General features: G+C 42.8%; 1 protein-coding gene and 1 long non-coding RNA gene across 4 annotated transcripts; one reads left to right on the top strand and one right to left on the bottom strand.

The window, feature by feature from the left end:
* Positions 1-523: 523 nt before the first annotated feature.
* LOC127001310 (uncharacterized) lies at positions 524-11,898 on the bottom strand. Of its 3 annotated transcripts, none has more exons than XR_007755007.1 (4): positions 10,053-10,916; positions 7,944-9,589; positions 1,124-2,323; positions 524-1,003 (listed from the first exon to the last, which is right to left on the bottom strand). It is a non-coding gene; the product is annotated as an uncharacterized LOC127001310 (long non-coding RNA). The 3 variants fall into 3 exon arrangements; XR_007755008.1 differs by having other exon boundaries at positions 525-873; positions 1,107-2,323; XR_007755005.1 differs by lacking the exons at positions 524-1,003; positions 1,124-2,323 and having other exon boundaries at positions 2,458-9,589; positions 10,053-11,898.
* A 511-nt stretch (positions 11,899-12,409) lies between these two features.
* Positions 12,410-15,705, top strand: LOC127001309 (uncharacterized). The gene is made up of 4 exons (XM_050865735.1): positions 12,410-13,124; positions 14,251-14,406; positions 14,548-14,693; positions 14,775-15,705. Exons 1-4 carry the CDS (start codon positions 12,530-12,532, stop codon positions 14,904-14,906), a joined length of 1,029 nt encoding a protein of 342 aa, XP_050721692.1. The 5' UTR covers positions 12,410-12,529; the 3' UTR covers positions 14,907-15,705.
* The last annotated feature ends 4,311 nt before the right edge of the window (positions 15,706-20,016 follow it).

The following is a 20,016-nucleotide window of genomic DNA, read 5'->3' as shown; positions in this document are numbered from 1 at the left end:
TTTCCAACTTTCTGATATCCTTCTTTTTTGTGAGGTGACCACACAACTGCAGCATATTCAAGCTTTGGTCTTATCATTGATATTATTATTTTCATCTCTTTGTTCATAAAATGGAATGATATCCTTTTATTTTGCATCATCCTGTAGGTTTTTCCAAACAGCTTAATTGTTTGTTTTTTTCTGGGAATAGTGTGTCTTGCATCGTTACTCCCAAATCCTTTTCTTCATGTACCACCTTTAAGTTTTCTTCCCCCATTCTGTATGTTATCCTTGGTATTATTTTTACTTTTCCCCATTTCCATAACATGGCACTTGTTTGCATTAAATTCCATCTCCCATAACTGGCTCCATCTATACAGTCTACTCTGTTCAGGTATATATTATGGACATTATTGGTGCCAAAACTGAGCCTTTGGGAACTCCACTCTACTCTCTTCAGTACATAATTCTTCTAATACACTCTACACTATACCAGTAATAAGAGGAATAAGAATACTAACTCAGGGCTTCATATCTCCTTCTTGGAATAATTATACTGTATAGAAAATATGTATAATTTTACAGAGTTATCTACATGCAGTTATGACAAAAGGAAAAAAAAAAATCAGTGACATCCTCTTCAATACCGCTACAAATAACTTCCTTCAGCACACTTTAGCGGCATTACACAGATCCAGGATGCAAGGAAACAGCTTCATCGGGTCATATTCTCAAACGTCTCGGCTCCCAAGTTCACACCTTCACAGGATTTCTGGGTATTTAGGCTACATGGGTACCCTTATGACCCTAGTGGTAGCTTGACCTTGCTTCCGTGCCCTGAGCCTTGGGGAAAACTCCAGAAAACCCAATTACTTACATGGGTACCCTTATGACCTTAGTGGTAGCTTGACCTTGGTTCTGTATCACAAACGTCTCGGCTCCCAAGTTCACATATTTGACAAGGCTTTCACAGGATTTCTGGGTATATACATGGGTACTCTTATGACCCTAGTGGTAGCTTGACCTTGCTTCCGTGCCCTGAGCCTTGGGGAAAACTCCAGAAAACCCGAATACTTACATGGGTCCAAGTTCACATATTTGAGTATATACATGGGTACTCTTATGACCCTAGTGGTAGCTTGACCTTACTTCCGTGCCCTGAGCCTTGGGGAAAACTCCAGAAAACCCGATTACTTACATGGGTACTCTTATGACCCTAGTGGTAGCTTGACCTTACTTCCGTGCCATGAGCCTTGGGGAAAACTCCAGAAAACCTGATTACCCTCCCTTTTGACCTCTGGAAGTTGTTAATGTGAGAGGCGGAGCTGTTTGAGAATACCATCCCAACCGACCTTCACTCCTTGATAGTGAAAAAAGTGCTATTATCAAATGGGAAGTATCTGATCCCTGAGGTACTGCACTTTGTCTCTATATGCAGCATTAGCATTATATCTAGGTTGCAAGGGAACAGGCTACCTCCACTCCTTAGCCCGTCCGCTGTGATTGCATGGATTTGGCTTTCACTGGTAGCCTGGAAGCATATACTCCCAGGTCTTTCTCTGCCTCTGTGGTGGGTAGTGCGGTGTTTCCCATGTGGTACTGGTATGCTGGATATCCCTTCACTCGTAGCCTGGAAACATATACTCCCAGGTCTTTCTCTGCCTCTGTGGTGGATAGTGCGGTGTTTCCCATGTGGTATTGGTATGCTGGATATCCCTTCACTGGTAGCCTGGAAACATATACTCCCAGGTCTTTCTCTGCTTCTGTGGTGGATAGTGCAGTGTTTCCCATGTGGTATTGGTATGCTGGATATCCCCTCCCAAGGTGCAGGACTTTACGTTTTTCTTCATTACATTGTAGCAGTCACGTTTTGTTCCATTCCTGTAGCTTGGTGATGTCTTCTTGTAGGAAATCTGCAGTCAAGGGGTTAAGAGAGAGAGAAAATGATTACCACATGGTGTACTTTTCTTTATGTCCTGATGTGGGAATAAAAAATAACAAAACTCATTCTTAAAAACCCTCAACGTAATTTTTCTTCATTGCATTGTAGCAGCCACTTTTTGTTCCATTCCTGTAGCTTGGTGATGTCTTCTTGTAGGAAATCTGCAGTCAAGGGGTTAAGAGGTGAAAAAAGTGCTATTATCTGATGGGAAATATCTGTTCCCTGAGGTACTGTGCTTTGTCCTCATATGTAGCGTGTGCCATGGAGTACCAGAGGAAGTGCGGCACCTCCACCACGGTGTAGCCCAGCAGCTCAAGGTGGCGACACTCCACCTGGTGCCGCCCTAACAGCTGGCGGTGGTTGGTGCAGTAGTGGTTCTCCTGGCGAAGGACCACACCCACCCTGAAGAGAGAACGCCTGTTACATTATGTCATTGTTGTGGATCCTTACAGCATGGGGTTCTTTATGCAAAAGTTTGGAATGCCAAGTTGTATAAATCTATCTCCAAGGTATAAATACATAATGAACAAGTAAAATCTGTGTTCATGATTTATTAATTGCTTTAGTGTATCAAGTGCCTAAAACTGATAGTACAGAAGTTTTTGTAGACCAAAATACAACGAATAACAGGTCGTAGATTCAGGCTGCTGTGCAACTGAAGCTTCATAATTTCATTTATCATAATACCGCATCTGTGTCAAAGATTATTGAAGAATAATGTTCTCAATATTCATAACTTTGTTTTAAATTACATTGGGATATGCAAAAAAAACTTAATAGTAGACCCACTTTTCTGTACCAAATTATGCTTTCCAGATAATTTGGCATTTTTTTCGAGGGCCAGAACTCATCTAATTTATACACTAAAATACTGCATTAATGAAAAACATTATACACACTAAAATACTGCATTATTGAAAATCACATGAGAGTCAGACAACATTAGCAACCTGCAATCAGGCTTCAATGAAGACAGAAGAATTACAGACAATTTATACACACTAAAATACAACATTAATCAAAGTTACAAAATGAAAAAAGAGCCGATTGTGACCTCACTTGATTTAAAAAAAAGCCTTTGATTCAATAGACAAAAAAACACTGATCACAGCGCTGATGAATTACGAAGTCCACCCCAAAATCATTAATCTTGTAGCAAACATATACAGATGACCTCACTAATATATTTATAAATGGAACTAAGCAGACAACAATAAATATAACAAATGGTATAAGGCAAGGATGCAATGCCTCGACATTCCTGTTCACAATTTTAACCAATGGTAAAGGAAAAACTTTTTTTAAGAGAATGATTGATTTGATGAAGAGGAGAACTGGAAAACCTTCCAGAGACATGAAAAAGGCATGAAGCTTGAAGTTACTCAGGAGGATCATGGTATTTTTACTGTGTACTCTGAATCCTTTGAGAACAAGCAGTATCAGATTGAGGCGAGTAATCCTACTTGTGGAGTGTGTAGAGAAAGGTGTCCAGATTGTCTTGTCTGTAAATGCATGTAGGATATATGCACATGTGATGACAATGCTGAAGGCATGAAGAACATATGTAAGCATATACATGCAGTTGTAGGATTTTTAAGAAACAAATCACAAATAGACGAACCCAAGTTGCCAACAGAAGAAGTTGAAACGATCCGTGATGTTATCAGTAATGAGGAAACCACTGGTGTACAAGTTGAGAAATACTAGGAACAAATAAAGAACAAGATTTTGTCACAGCTTTTGCTTAAGTGCGATGAAGTTAAAGACCTTCAAGTTTTGAAAACTGCAAACAGCTTGTTATGTAAATTAATTGCACCATTCGATGCTGGCAGGAGCTATCTACCAAATGACAATAAGTGGCCTGTGGATGAATCAGCTGTTTCAGAGCCGAGTAATAAAAAAGTTTGCTAAACAAGACCGGTTGTGTTCCACAAAGAAGAGAAAGTAAGAAAATGAAGGAACATCCCTAAAAAAGCCTAGTTCAAAAGCAAGACAAGCCACTGGGGAAAGTCTTGCAAAGTCTGTGTCTGGTGTGAGTGTTCCTCTGTTCTCAGAAGGTGGTATTGACTATGAACACAGTAACTGAGGTATTAAGGTATGTTGTGAGGTGTGAATAGCAGTGCTCAAGTAACAAGTAAATAATTGAGTGGGTACGTATTGAAGCTCATGTAACCGAGTGATTTTTCATTTTCCACTGACCATCTGCATCTGTGATTTTCTGTTTATTTCCTCCATCTGTAGAGTTTTATGATCTTTATTATGGCTCTACTTGTTAGTAGTACATAATTTTGGAATGTGTCTGATACATGGCCCATTCCACTGGCCAAAACTTTTGTCAGGCAGCCCCGTTTGTTCTTCCTTTGTATCATTACTTCTTTGGATATATTTTGTATGTAATTATGCTGAAAAAATGGAAGGGGATAATACAATCAATAAAAAATGCCATGTCTGCATCATCAACCTCCATTTATTAGTGTTTATGTAACAAAAGGATTTAAGCTGATGCAAGTTGAATATTGTGAATATATCATTACCTCTGATTTAAGTACATGTAATGTTTTCTTCCTTTCTATTCATGTATTAATGGCCAGTCTACCAGGTCAAAACATTTGCTACATTACATTAACTTCATAATTGTTATGTGTGCCCACTTATGGATGAACCATTTTGAGGGGGCTCATGATTGGTTAATGCCTGTTTTATTGATATGGTGTTTGGTCTAGAAGTAAAAGATACAGATGAAAATCTTAGGAACAATCATGTGGGGTGAGGACAATGCAGTGGCTACTAGAGTAAGGATATTATGTTTGATTAAAAAAGGTGATTAAATAATCCCCCGAGCTAAGCATCATTTAAGGGCTTATAGCTCTGCCAGGGATAACGAGGTGCTACCAATCTCACCAACTTGGGCCACTTGGGTGCACGGCGAACACTCTAGGACAGACATTAATTATGTGAGAAAGGGCTGTAAGAGATTGACCAGAGGGGTTTTAAGGGGGGAGGAGTGAGAAAATTGTAATTTAAGAGTTTAGAAATTAATACCTACCAGAAGTCACAGGTGATATGGAGCAGCAGCATATATGATGACAAGTGAAGTGTGAAAGACTTTGCCATTCCAGGATTTCCCCAAATACATGTTAAAATTTCCCAAGATTTTGGTCACAATTTCCCCAGAATTATATAACATTGCCTTAATGTGTGCCAGCTCTTTTTACTTGTTATTTCTTCTACTATTTATCATAAAATGCATAAAACAGTATATACTTTTTTATAACAAAACTACCTAGGAACACTGAAATAAATGTTTGCTCGAAAGTATAATTTTCTATTTCCATTAGACCATCACAAATCAGCATATTGGTGACATATCTTTTAGCAAAACTATATACCAGTATACTTTGTAGATATAGGAAAAAAAATATGCCTATTTGGAGACTAGAGAAAAGATAACAGTACAGGTAACTCGATTTACGCGAGTATTGTGTCCTTGAAGAGGTCGCATAAATCAAAAACAATGTAAATCAAACAAGAGGAAGGTTTGTACCTTTACTGCCTACTGTATCACTCTGACTCCTCTCCCTGTCGTGGTTCCTCCTCTGGCTGCCCTTTCCCTCGTGGTAGCACAGCAGCGAGGGTGTTGTTGTTGTTGAATAGCATGGCAGCGTGGGTACTATATGTAAGTGGTGCGCGGGAAGAACTGAGCTCAGCTGTGTGGCCGCGGCGCCGTGTGAGTCCAGTTGTGTGAGACATCTGGTGGCCACTCCATAAAATATCACGTATAAGTGAAAAAAACATGTAAATTAAACATTGATTTGGATTTTGGACCCAGCGTTATTTAAAAAACTCGTAAACCAAACTCAAGTAAATTGAGAGTTACCTGAACTATGATTTTTTTTTTTTTTTTTTTTACGTTGTTGCCTATTGCGCCGGTAGGCATCTTCCCGGTGGGGCCTGATGGTCGGCCCAAGGCTTCTTCCAGGTGGGGCCTGATGGTCGGCCCAGCCCGTTCTGGCGCAGGCGAGTGTTTATAGTGGCGCCATCTTGCATTGGCTCATGCTGCCCCCCGGAACTCGTACTTGATTCGCTTGGACGGCTTCCTCTAGAGTCCGGGTTGATGGGTGGTCTTCAGGACAGCATGTGGGTAGTTTTAAGCCACTCGGCGGTGACTGAAAAATCCGAGTGGTAGCGTGAGGATTCGAACCTGCGTCGTCCATCACGCGGCAAATGTGGGTCCAGTACGCTATCACTTCGGCCACCGCCTACCCTAGATATAGTAACAGCTTACATATTACACCTAAGAGGAGGGTATTAGGACACCTCTCCTCCCGAAATTGACCTCTCTTTTTGGACACTCCTTTGACTTCTATTCAGGAGCAGTAAGTAGTGGGCCTTTTTTTAATAATTTTTTTATGCCCTTGAACTGTCTCCTTAGCTGAAAAAAAAAGTTAAAAAAGAAGTGAGAAATATATAAACACATTGTAATTACACATTATCAAGGTATGAAATTAATGTTTGGTAGTTTAGTATTTCTACTAACTATCATCATCCAAAAAAAGTCATCTCCACATGAAAAGGCGACATCCTTTAACCCGGTAGCAGCGACGGGCCAAATTTGTGGCTTTACCGTGTAGCAGCAACGGGCCAGTTTTGTGCCACAATATAAACCACCCAAAATAGATGATGCATAAACTGATCACAAATGATTCAATATATATTATATTGAATTTGTGTGATGGGAGATTTTTTCTCATTTTTCTCACTTAGAGGGATCATTAAGAAACAGGATCCTCGCTGCTACCGGGTTAAGAAAAAAAATTCAAATCCTCGTGGCGGTAACGGCACAAGAGACAGAGAGGCAATCAATGTGGGGTTAACCACTTCACTACGATCGGGCCAAGACAGTGCCCCACACCGCATCCGAGATTGCCGCGCGCGCTTAATTTCAAATGTCGCTATTGAATGTAACAAGTTTTCAGCCATAAGCTCTACATAATCGTCATGTATCATATATGAAAACATACAGAATTAAATGGTGCACATAAAGAAACTTACTACAGCTGGGCCAAAACAGCGCCCTGTGCCGTATCCGAGATCGCCGTGTGCGTCAAATTTCAAATGTTGCTATTGAATATAACAAGTTTTCAGCCATAAACTCAACACAATCATCATGTATTATATATGAAAACATGCAGAATTAAATGGTGCACATAGAGAAACATAAATTAATTGATAATTTTGAGATGTAAGCATAAATATAGATAAAATAACTCGTATATTGGCTAAAGATAGCCAGGACACAGTATACGCGTTCACGGATATGGTAATGGGCACACAGGGACACAGTATACTCGTCCTCGTGTTGAAGGGGTTAAAAACGTGGCATTGCTGTACTTCCGCTTGTTCCTCATAGGCCACAGACACAGCCGCACTCTATGGTGAGTCTTACTATACTACTACTACTACTACAACTACTATTACTACTACTACAACTACAACTATTATTACTACTACTACAACTACAACTACTATTACTACTACTACAACTACTACTACTACTATACTCCTGCCACTACCACTGTTGCTGCTGCTACTGTTACTGGACTAGAAGTAATAAATTAGTTACATATAATATTCATGCCTACCTGTAGATTGATTATAAGATCAGACACGGGGCGATTACTTATGTTATGTAGTCGATTACGATTACTTCATATTTTCACGATTACGAATACAATGAAGTTAAGTGTAATAGATTATGATTACATGATGTATTAATTGAGATTACAATCGTGATTACATGAAGGACTGAAAGGTGAACTTGCAAATTTCATACACATGTGCCATACTAAATATTTAATTGGTTGAATTAACTACTACCCCATGTCTGGATAATATGTAAACATACAAGTACATACATCAAAATCTTATGTAGGGATCTCATTATGGGAAGATTAATATAAACTAACCACACGTGAACCACAACTAGACTCGAAAAAAATCAAAACCGAAGGGGTAAATTCACCTTCTAATCTGCCCAGGTTCTGCCTCGCCGCCCAGCCTACGGTCCGGCCAGAAATAAGGACACTTGGCAGGAGTTACAGACACAGGGAAGAGTCTGGCAAGGTATTCTTGTTGGGGCTGCGACATGATGAGGAGACAGCTATATAAATGATGAAGCGAGCCATCCAGTTCCTGCCCCGTCGTGGAGAAACACAGGCTAGGGAGGGATGCCGGATGTAAGCCGCCGGTAACAGGACGATTCGACGGCGGTGCAATTCGACGACATCGTCGATCCGCCCAAAATCACGTCCCCGTCGAAACGCCCCGGAATTTCCCGTCGTATCGTCCACATAACATAATATTATAATCACCAAACAAAATACTATCATAATAAAATATGACATATAACGTATGTTTAAAATATACAAGAATTACCAGAAGAACATTTTTGACATATGGGAAGCGTACAAAGATGGCCAGCTACAGCCTCAAGAGTTACTGCGCCGTGTCTCCCAGTATCACCATCCTCAAATTAGGTCAGCAGATGAAAATATGGAAAAGTAATGAATTTTTTAAGTGTAGGCTATATATAAGCTATCTTTTAATAAATGTGCAATAAATATTTTATCCATGTGTTACCTGAATAATGACAAATAAAGTCCTGTATACCGTTAATCCTAATGTTTATTTTATTTTAGCTATCCTAATTTAGCCATGTCTGGTTTATCCCATGATGTCCTCCCCGCTATCCTCAAAGAACATGCACCCTCAGTTTGCACCAAGGTGGTGATGCCGTGTGTGGCAGCCTGAACTACTGCCGTGCTATACAAGGCTGTGATCTCTGCAGTATTTTACTTTAAGGACTAGTATTTACTCTATCTCTGTATTCATTCCCATCTAGTGCTTGGGCAATGTTCTCCGTCCCCACATTTTATTGTCTTATTGTCCATGGGGAGGTACTGCCCCCTCCCTTGTTGTGCTTTCCTTCCTACCATTGTATCTTTTTAATTTCATGGTGCTACCTACACATGTATTAATAGTTGTATAATGTCCTGCCTGGGGGTTGGGTGGCATGTTCCTCCCTTCTCCCTTGTTGTTTACCTGCAACAATAAACTATCAATCAATCAATCAATCTTTATTATTGTACAATAAAATATTTTAACACATGCTATCTGAATAATGATAAATAGTATATGAATAATTATGTAACGTGAATGGACCGTCGAATCGCTCAAGATTATTCGACTGGAAAATATCCACACCGTCGATTCGTCCAAGACAGACCGTCGAATTGTACTTCCGTCGAAACGTCCTGTATTCTAAGCCGCCACCCTCATGGGGGAGATCACCGCTCCTCCAAGCACAAGGGGAACAAATCTACTCGGGAATATTTTTTTCCCAACAACCTGGCCGGGAATTGAACCTAGGCTCAAGACACAAGGTGGACTGTGGCACTACGATTTCTGGGTGGAAGCAGGATCACAGGGCCGGGCAGGGGTTCATACAGGCTGTTCTCGATGACCTGCACCATCCCTGGCTGTTACTGGTGGGCGGCTGGGGTCACGGGGCCGGGCAGGGGTTTCATACAAGCTGTTCTTGATGACCTGCCCAGAATATCCTGTGTCTGTAACTCGGCGGCCGGATGACTGCATGCACCTCAAGACTTTCTGTTGATCAATTTATAATGTATTTTTAGGTAAATCTTAGGAATAGCGGCTCCTACCGGGTGCGCATTAAGGGCACGGTGTGGTGGTAATTACAACATTTCTAGCACGTATGATGGGGTTTTGACAAGCAGACAGGCGTGTTTATGTCACAAGGGGTGTATTTTTCCACGCTGGCCTAACAATTTCTTCCAAGTCGATGGGTGATGAGACTGCGAGCTCCGGGGTGAAGAAAGGGAAGAGCCCAAAAGGAAAAATACACCCCTTGTGACATAAAGACGCCTGTCCGCTTGTCAAAACCCCTTCATATGTGCTAGAAATGTTGTAATTACCACCACACCATGCCCTAAACGCGCACCCAGTAGGAGCTGCTATTCCTAAGATGCCTATTTTTTTTCATTTATCATCTCTCTCTCTCTCTCTCTCGTAAACACACACACACACACACACACAACAGAATACCTACACTAACGTGGGGCCAAGAGTCTACTTCCGCTTCAAAAAGACCACACCCAGCACCGCCGCCACCGCCGCCACCGCCAAAGCCACCAGCACTATTATCACAATGACATATGTGGGCAGCGAGTCAGAGGAAGGGTCCTCCGTGGTGGGGTCAGGGCAGCCGTTGAGTTGCCATTCAGAGGCACCACCTGCAGAAACCGTCAGGCGTGCAATGTTTTCCGACTCGTAAACTTCCTTTTTCGTTTGGACACAACCGTCGAAGGTCAGATTATATTCGACGCTGAAGCGTGTGGAAACTATGCCCGGCAAGACCTTTGCTTCCACCGTCACCAGCTTCCACGGGGCACTGGTCAGGCTGCAGCTCTTGGTATCGAAACATCCCTCAGCATTTTTTGCAAGTGTTTCGTCTTCCACCTTGACGCAGACACTCAACAAACCTCCAGGCTTCACACACAACGATGTCGACGCGGCGTTTTGTGCTTGTGTTTCATTCTGATAGATTATTTTATCTTCTCCCTTCTTCACGACTACATCAGGAGGCTTGGCGCACACATAGGCCACAACGAGCAGGACGACCAAGAATACACGCCCACCCACCATTCTTCTTCTTCTTCTTTTGACCTGTGACGCCTTTGTATGGCTTATCAAGTCCTCCTCCTTTCGTTCCTCTTCTTCTTTTTCACGTATTCACACTTTTCTTTTCTGTCTTACATCACTTTCTTAAGCACTTCATCCTTTTCTTTCCCTGATTTACTTGCCCGTGTGCTTTGCTATTTTCCACTATTACACACTTTTCACCCCACTGTCAGTGCAACTGTATCCTCTTGCTCTTGCTCTTGCTGTACAGTTCTCTCAGTCACCTTTACCAGATTATCGTACTCAGGGCATTGTATTTAAGGGCTTTTGACGGCTAACTATTGCCAAAAAACATCAGGCATCAACTATTTTAACGATAGATATAAATGAATCTAGTTATTGGGGCCTAGGAGACAGTTTTTGGGTCGGAAGTTGGTAAATATATGAAGCTGAGTACGACAATCTCGTAACGTTGCTCTCAGTGTTGCCACCTCAAAAGTAAAACTCCCACAAACGCTCTTTTTTTCCCACAAATTCAGGACGTTTCCTAAGTAAAAGAAGGTGATTGATTGATAGCTTATTGTTGCAGGTAAACAACAAGGGAGAAGGGAGGAACATGCCATCCCAACCCCCAGGCAGGACAGAGTGTGCTCCCTTCTCCCTTGTTGTTTACCTGCAACAATAAACTATCAATCAATCATTATACAACTAAAGCAGGTAATGTTATAATTGTATTTCGTAAAGAATCCTTATAACCAAAAAATTAACTAAAATTATGAGTATTCTTTTTCTTGAACACAACATTCAAAACAGAACAATAATATGAAAATACTGTTATGCCGGACGTGTTACTTGGGTTCCGTGTCGCCGTCACAAGACTCCGTGGGAGGGAGATATATATAAACACTTTGCACAACTTCTGTAGTTTAATATTCTTCCTTAGTAGTACACTTCACTCTGACTCTTCACTTAACACTAGCTTACTGTGACTGGGACTGGCCCTCTCTCGCCCTCTTCTCCTATATATATCCAGAACAGTACAGTCTAGAATGTTACAGTATATTTTAGATCATACAAGAACATGTAGCAAAAATATATGGGAGTTGGCAACACTTCCCGCCTGGCGCCAGGCCGCGCCCCGCGGGGAGCGGACGGCTCGCCTTGCTCCCCGCCCCCTTGCTCGTTTCTCCGGGAGCCTTCTAGAGGCCTATGGTCGCCGGGGGAAGCTTCCAGCACAACAATACGTATAGCATGGCCGTTGCCAGACTGTCGTACTCAGAGCATAGTATTTAACGGTTTTTGACGCCTAACTATCACCAAGAAACTTAACGATAACTGTAGATTAGTTTCGTTATTGGAGCCCAGTTTTGGGGCAGGAAGTCGGGAGTACGACAATCTGGCCAGCCTAGCTGTCATACGATATTGCGGGTATCAAATACCTAAAATAGCATATTTTTACTGCGCAAAGCGGGTGATGTCTCTTATTGTGACTTCGTGAACTTTCATATTTATCTATCTGTATATATTTCATGGTGGCAAAACTTAAATTACTAGTTTCATTTTTACTAGTGACACGAATTTGTGACTTTTTATCACAATAGAATTTCACTCTAATAAGTGAATCAGACCCCACAGAAATATTACCAGAGTGTGTATGAATGAATACAAAGATAAGCACATACTTTGATCTAACTCTAGGATGCCTCGTGGATCATTGATAAATAAAAACAAAATATCCGGCTAAGCTACTCTTTAGCCCATTCCCTTTAATGGCCGATATCAAGTCACTCTTCTTCTTCATGTGACCTGTTTCGCTTTGCATCGCTTTTCAGGACCTCCTTGGTACTTTCTTAAAACTTAGGTGCTTCACTTATAAGCTGCTCTGTGATAGTAGATCAGGCCCGGATGGGATGTTTCACGACAAAGGATGTGAGACGACACGTACCACACCGGAAAGCGAGCACGATTGGTCTGCCTATATGTGTTTTCTCATGTAGTACTCACACCCACGCGCTGGTGATGGCGGGACGCGTGGCTGTGGTTGTCCTGCTCGTTGTGGTCTTTGTGGGCGCCCTTGGCCTCGGCCTCGCCTTCGCCAAGGACTGTGTCGAGCCTGATGTAGTCGTGAAGGAGGGAGAAGAAAAAAAAATCTATCAGGAGAATGAAACGCAACCACAAAACGCCACGTCGATATCGTTGTATGTGAAGCCGGGAGATGACTTTGAGGGTTTCTGCGTCAAAGTGGAAGACGAAACACTTGAAGGAAAAGTTGAGCATTGTTTTAATGTCAAGAGCTGCAACCTGAGCAGTGCCAATTGGACGCTGGTGACGGTGGAAGTAAAGGTCGTGCCGGATGCTCTCACAACCTCCAAGGTCGAATCTAATCTGACATTCGACAGTTGTGTCCAAACAAAAAATGGTTCTTACAAATTGAAGAACATTGCACGCCTGTCGGTTTCTGTGACTGGTGCCTCCGAATGGCTACTCAACGGCCCACCAGGGGTGGGTTTCATCAAAGTTCCCAAGTCCATGGAAGTGTGCTCAAGGAGTCCCAAGCGTGCGAGAAACCTTGGGCATGTTTCACGAAAGCTCCCAAGCCTTGGAACTCTGCCTATCTCGCTCGCCGCCTTGGGAGGCCATGCGGGGTCTCCCAAGCGCTCCCAAGGAAGGTTCCAAGCGTCAGACTGTAAACATGGCAGCCCGTGAACAACCCCGCCAGCACCGACCAAGGAATTTTCGCCCGAGAAGGGACATCTTTAATGAGTACGATGACACCGAGTTCAAGAAGAGGTACAGGGTGGATCGTGCTGGCCTGTTGTTCGTCACTGACTTGGTGCGACACGTGACTGGCAACAGGACTGAGAGGAGCCGTGCGGTCACAGCGGAGCTGAAAGTGGCATTGACTCTGTTATACCTCACCACCGGGAAAATGCAGCAGTGCAGCGCAGATGACTTTGGAGTTTCCCGGGCCACAGTCAGCAGAATCATCACCCAGACCGTGGATGCTCTCGTGACACAAGAGAATATGAGGCGGTTCATGGGCTTCCTTTTAAACCGGGGGAAGAAGCAGAGAATGAAGGCGGAGTTTGCCGATATTGCTGGTTTTCCTGGTGTGGTGGGTGCTGTTGATGGCACCTACGTAAGAATAGTGGCCCCTCATGAGCACGAAGAAGTGTACGTCAACCGCAAGAACTACCACAGCATCAATGTGCAAGTGTTATTTGATGCACAGTACAAGCTGCGGGACATGGTGGCGAGGTGGCCAGGGTCTACTCACGACACACTAAATGTTTGTTTACACCGTGGTGCCGTTGAAGATGCAGACGGAACAAAAATACGTGCACATATTCCTTACAATGAAGATACTATCGCTGTATTTCAACTAAATATCAATTGATTATATTTATAATTCCATAATTATACATAAGAAGTGTAATTTAGGTTAATTGAAGACATATTAGACGTCAAAGCGACGTGGAAGATTGGCAACGCTGGTTTCTCCCAAGACCGCCCCAATCCTACTTGGAAGTGCTTGTGGCGCGGTGATGAAACACGCCCAAGAAATTCTCCCAACTGCGCGTGACGTCACCACGCCTGGGAGAGCACTATGATGAAACCCACCCCAGACCCCTGCCTTAACACCACCACCACGGAGAACAGTCCTTCCTCTGGCTCGCTGCCCACATATGTGATAATAGTGGCGGGGGTGGCGGGGGGTGTGGTGGCGGCTGTGACGGTAGGTGTGATCATTTGGAAGCTGCGGCGGAGACCCTCGGCCCCAGGTTAGTGTATTCTATTGTGTGTGTGTGTGTGTGTGTGTGTGTTTATAAGAGAGAGAGAGAGTGAGAGAGAGACTATGATGATGATGATGATAATAATGATAATGGTAATAAACTTAAATTATATTACAAATTGATCAACAGAAACAGAGTCGAGGTCCATTCAGTCGACCGGCCACCAAGGTGCAGGCACAAGGGATTCCAATCTGGTCATCGAGAACAGCCTGTATGAACCCCTGCCCGGCCGCATGACCCCCGCCGCCCGCCAGGAACAGCCAGGGACGGTGCAGGTCATCGAGAACAGCCTCTATGAACCCCTGCCCGGCCGCATGATCCCCGCCGCCCGCCATGAACAGCCAGGGACGGTGCAGGTCATCGAGAACAGCCTCTATGAACCCCTGCCCGGCCGCATGATCCCCGCCGCCCGCCAGGAACAGCCAGGGACGGTGCAGGTCATCGAGAACAGCCTCTATGAACCCCTGCCCGGCCGCGTGAGGCTGTGACCCCCGCCGCCACCCAGGAACTGTAGCGCCAGAGATCCCTTTGTGTCTGGAACGCTCTGTAGATAATGATCTCCCCGAACTAAACTCCTACCACTGTTATTCCCCAGCGTGAGGTGAACTAAAGCAAGGCCTCGTGAGCGGAAGATGCAGGGAACACGTCCGTCCCAACTCCATCATTTGTATAGCTGTCTCCTCATCACGTCGCAGCCCCAACAAGAATACCTCGCCGGACGCTACTCTGTGTCTGTAACTCCTGCCAAGTGTCCTTATTTCTGGCCGGACCGTAGGCTGGGCGGCGAGGCAGGACCTGGGCAGATTAGAAGGTGAATTCACGCCTTCGCTTTTGATTGTTTTTGAGTCTATAGTTGTGGTTCACGTGTGGTTAGTTTGTATTTATCTTCCCTCAATGAGATCCCTGCATATGATTTTGATGTATGTACTCGTATGTTTACAAATTATCATCAATCTGCAGTTAGGAATGAATATTATATGTAACTGATTTATTACTTCTAGTCCAGTAATAGTAGCAGCAGCAGTAACAGTGGTAGTAGTAGTAGTAGTAGTAGTAGTAGTAGAAGTTTTTGTTGTTGCTGTTATTGTTGTTAATGCTGATGATGCCGTTGTGGTAATCACGCTTCATCGCCCTGTGTGTCACAATGGCCGGCCGGATACCTACATGTGTTCATATAGTTGTCAGTCATTCTCAGACGCTACATTTGAGTTTGTCCAAAGTAAGAAGTGCTCAGCGGCAAGGATGGTGCTGCCCATAACGCTTGAAGGAAATAAACTCATGATTTAAGTTTGTTGTCTTATTCAGTGTAGCCTTCACGCCTCCAACCCAGACTCCACACAAGACATATCAGCGAAAGCCTTATCAGGGAGTATGGCGTGGCATTTTAAGATAGCAAAATGCGCTCCTTATGTTCTTATGTATACTGTTTTTTCTTCCATTTTCTCCCCCAATGAACTTCTCCTCTTCCTCATTTTTTCTTCCTTTATTCTTTATACTCTTCCCATCATCCTCACCTCTGTCCTCCCCCTCCTCCTCTTACTCTTTTCTTCTTCTCCCTTTGATCCTTATCCATCTCTTCTTCCTCGTTTTCGTCCTTCTACTTAATTTTCCTCCTGTAACTATACTCATTTATCTCTCTTCATCATTCTTGTCGTCTTCCTCTTGCTCCATTTTCTCCGGGAGGTGACTCTAAAGGTATCTGGATCAAGGCGGAGGACGAATTTAAACGAGTGAAACATCAGCTGAGGAATATCTTGAGGTCGATTCCTGCAGCCTGAGCAGTCCCAGGTGGAAGTGTATGTTGGGGGGGAAGTGAGGAGGTAGAAGGACACAGCATAAGTATAGAAGGAAGGGAAGAGATAAAGGAATTACGGAGGTATATAGAGGGAGACGAGAATGGAGGTATATGGTCAGGATGAGGAAATACAGAAGATGAGGGGAGAAAGAGATGGAGAAAGGGAGGAAAGAGGAAGAACAGGAAGGGAGAAGCGAAAGAAAGGGAAATAGACAGAACTCGAAGAGGAAAACAGGATAAGGAGTAATGTTCTGTGATATTACTCCTTTTATAAACTGTCTTTCCGCTTTTGGGAGAGCCGGGGAACTCGAAGAAAAGAGGAAAGCAGGATAAGAAGTAATGTTCTAAGCATTTAGGACTGAATCGGTATTAGTTATTACAAAGTTAGGCAATGCATGATCAAGATTTACGTTAATACTGTTGTCGTCTGGTGTTGGTGGTAGTGGTGGGTAGACTACTAGTATTAAACACCGAGGAAAAGGAATTGTTTAAGAGGTTTGCAACGTGTTGGCTGCAGTCTCTATAGTGCACCGGGGCCGTCTCTGTTCTTTTTTTATTTGTCAAAAGTCAAAAGCATAATTATACCAGCAGACACGACCACGTAGATTATCTTTGTGTGTGTGTGTGTGTGTGTGTGTGTGTGTGTGTGTGTGTTGGCATTAAGATATCAGGAAAAGGATATCCGGCGTTCCTCACCCTGACACCCACGGAGACACCGAGACAAAGGCAAAGATGAAGAAGAAAATGGAAACGGAGAAGAAACAAAATAAGGAAAAGAAAAAGAAGAAAAAAAATAATAAGAAGGAGGAGAAGAACGAAAAAAAGGAGAAAACGAAGAAGAGGAGGAAGAAGAGAAAAACGTAAAGGAAAAAGAAAAAGAAGAAAAGGAAAATAAGAATAAATATATCGCCCCGAGGTATATAAAAAAATACATATAACAATTAAATAAACCCAGAAATCAATGGCATTATAGCAACCTTAAAATTATTTGGTGCTGTAGAGAGAGAGAGAGAGAGAGAGAGAGAGAGGGGATGTTGATTAAACGTTTTAAAATAAATCCTCGTGCTAGCTTCAACATTATCAAGAACCGGATATCACAAGGCGAGTCTTATGTTTCTTCTTCTATATATATATTTCTGTTACTTCACTTTCTGCTTCTTTTCTTCTTTTTCTTGTTTCGTCTTCCTTTTCTTCTTTCGTTTCGTATTTCTGCTTCTTTCTCTAGTTCTTCTTTTCCTTTTTCTTCTTTGATTCTTGTTTTGTCTTCATTTCTGCTCCTCTTTATGCTTCCTCTCTTCTTTTTCTTCCTTTTCTTGTTTTGCTTCTTCTTTCTCTAGTTCTTGGTTTTCTGCCTCTTCTTTTCCTTTTTCTTCTTTGTTTCTTGTTTCGCCTCATTTCTACCTCCTCTGTTTCTTGTTTCGTTTTCTCTAATTCCTGCTTCTTTCTCTCTTCCTTTTCCTCCTCTTCGTCTTGTCTAGTTATAGGCCTATCAGTGAATAACAATTAAGATATCTATATAGTACAATAATCATGTTTTAATTTACCTTTGGGGCTGCTATAGAACTGATTGCCGCTGCGTACGACACTTTTATGTAGTTTATTTCACTTGTGTCGAAAAACTTTCCTCTGCTTTGAGTTCGAGGCCTGTGTTCGGAGCTTCAGACAATGGGCCGTATTCAGCGTAGCCAAATTATCGTACTCACCGCATTGCATTTTCGTAGTTTCTGACCAATAACTATAGCAAAGAAGAACGAAGATCAACAATACATAACAGTTTCAACGCTAACTTTAATTTTCTTTTGTTATTTGGGTAGGTACGAGAGTTTGAGACTTAAAAATGATAAATACAATGTTCAGTACGATAATTTGGCAACGCTGGCCGTATTACAAGTCCAATCCTTGAAGTTTTCGGTCCTTACAGAATATATTCATCCCGAACTCTGTAAGGACCCGAAACTTCTTGGATTGGACTTGTAAATCTAAGTCTATAACTAATTAAGTCAACCGGTACTCGCAGGAGGCGGTTTTGGGGCGGGGCAGCGGGAAGGCGTCTCTCTCTCTCTCTCTCTCTCTCATCACAATTTTTCCTAGTTAAATCCTACGAGACGTTTTCATCCCGAATACTTTTTTTCCTTGTATTTCTTCCTCTCCACCCTGTCTGTCTGTCTGTTTGTCTGTCTTTCTATTTTATCTGTGTCTATCTATCTGCCTATCTGTCTGTGTGTCTGTGTGTGTCTGTCTGTGTGTCTGTGTGTGTCTGTCTGTCTATCTATCTGCCTGTCTGTCTGTCTATCTATCTGCCTGTCTGTCTGTCTGTCTATCTATCTGTCTGTCTGTCTATCTATCTGCTTGTCTGTGTATGTCTGTCTGTCTATCTATCTCCCTGTCTGTGTGTGTGTCTGTCTATCTATCTATCTGCCTGTCTGTCTGTCTGCCTGTCTATCTATCTATCTGCCTGTCTGTCTGTCTGTCTATCTATCTGCCTGTTTGTCTGTCTGTCTGTGTGTCTACTAGGTGTATATAGACTTAGTTGTAAATGTTGTAATACGCCCCCTAAACAGACCTTTCTAGGGCCCTGAAACTTCCCGGGTTAGACCTGTAATACGGCCCACTGACCCCTTGTAGTGATATTGCCTCCGGGGACCCACCCGGAAGAAATGGGTGTACCTTATCAACATTTTCCTGGCCATGTTAAAATGTATAGCTCTGGATCATGTCCCCTCAGCCTGAAGAGAGGTCAAGACATGTATACATTGATATTCTTAAATCTAAAGAAAATTACTCTTGTTTCAATATTATTATCTTTTTTGTGTGTGTTTTGATGAGTATTGTGTCATCCCATCCCGACACAGCACATGCACTTCTTATATGGCTCATTTCCACTGTGGGCACTCATGATATCTGTGCTACACTTCACGTCCATGTATCCCATCGCAACACAGCTCATTTCCACTGTGGGCACCCATGATATCTGTGCTGCACTTCACGTCCTTGTATCCCATCGCAACACAGCACATGCACCTCTTCTATGGCTCATTTCCACTGTGGGCACCCATGATATCTGTGCTACACTTCACGTCCTTGTATCCCATCGCAACACAGCACATGCATCTCTTCTATGGCTCATTTCCACTGTGGGCACTCATGATATCTGTGCTACACTTCACGTCCTTGTATCCCATCGCAACACAGCACATGCATCTCTTCTATGGCTCATTTCCACTGTGGGCACTCATGATGTCTGTGCTGCACTTCTGCCCTTGTTTCTGATGCACACGATAAAGTGGGGAGGATGATACTGATTCTCAAAGGCTATAAGCTAAGGAAAATTACTCCTATTGTATTTTATTTTATTGTCGTGTTGATGCATATTGTGTCATCCCGTCATCCCATCCTGACAACACACGCACCTCCTTATAGCTTTATTCCACGTCCATATTTCTGATGCACATAACAGAGTACGCAGGATAGTACTATTTCTGAACCCTTCTTCAGGCTAGTTCGACAGTCCTACTTACACACCCTTATTGCCTCCATGCCTACACAGAATCATTGTAAGTGTCCAAACTATATTCTTCTCAATGATCCGTTATTTCTACTCATTTCCAGACACTATTAAAGAGATTTCCTGTGTGGTTTCCTAATATTTCCTGCGCCTTTTTAAAGTGTTAGAAATGGGAAAGGAAAACAACTGGGAGATCAAGAAAAACAAAGACTTGGAAGTGTAAGAAACAGAGGAAGTATTAGCACTGGACTGAGCAAGATAGAGGAAGATCATCCCAAATTTGATCCCGAGAATGTGA

Source organism: Eriocheir sinensis, chromosome 20, assembly GCF_024679095.1.
Source record: "Eriocheir sinensis breed Jianghai 21 chromosome 20, ASM2467909v1, whole genome shotgun sequence".
NCBI lineage: Eukaryota > Metazoa > Arthropoda > Malacostraca > Decapoda > Varunidae > Eriocheir > Eriocheir sinensis.
Note: the sequence above shows the minus strand (reverse complement) of the source record. Positions and strands in the feature narration are given on the sequence as shown.

Coding starts and splice junctions, on each gene's coding strand:
- LOC127001309 (XM_050865735.1), top strand. CDS start 12,530: ATGGGATGTTTCACGACAAAGGATGTGAGACGACACGTACCACACCGG. Junction 13,125..14,250: donor GCTACTCAACGGCCCACCAG/GGGTGGGTTTCA, acceptor AACCCACCCCAG/ACCCCTGCCTTAACACCACC. Junction 14,407..14,547: donor GCGGAGACCCTCGGCCCCAG/GTTAGTGTATTC, acceptor ATTGATCAACAG/AAACAGAGTCGAGGTCCATT.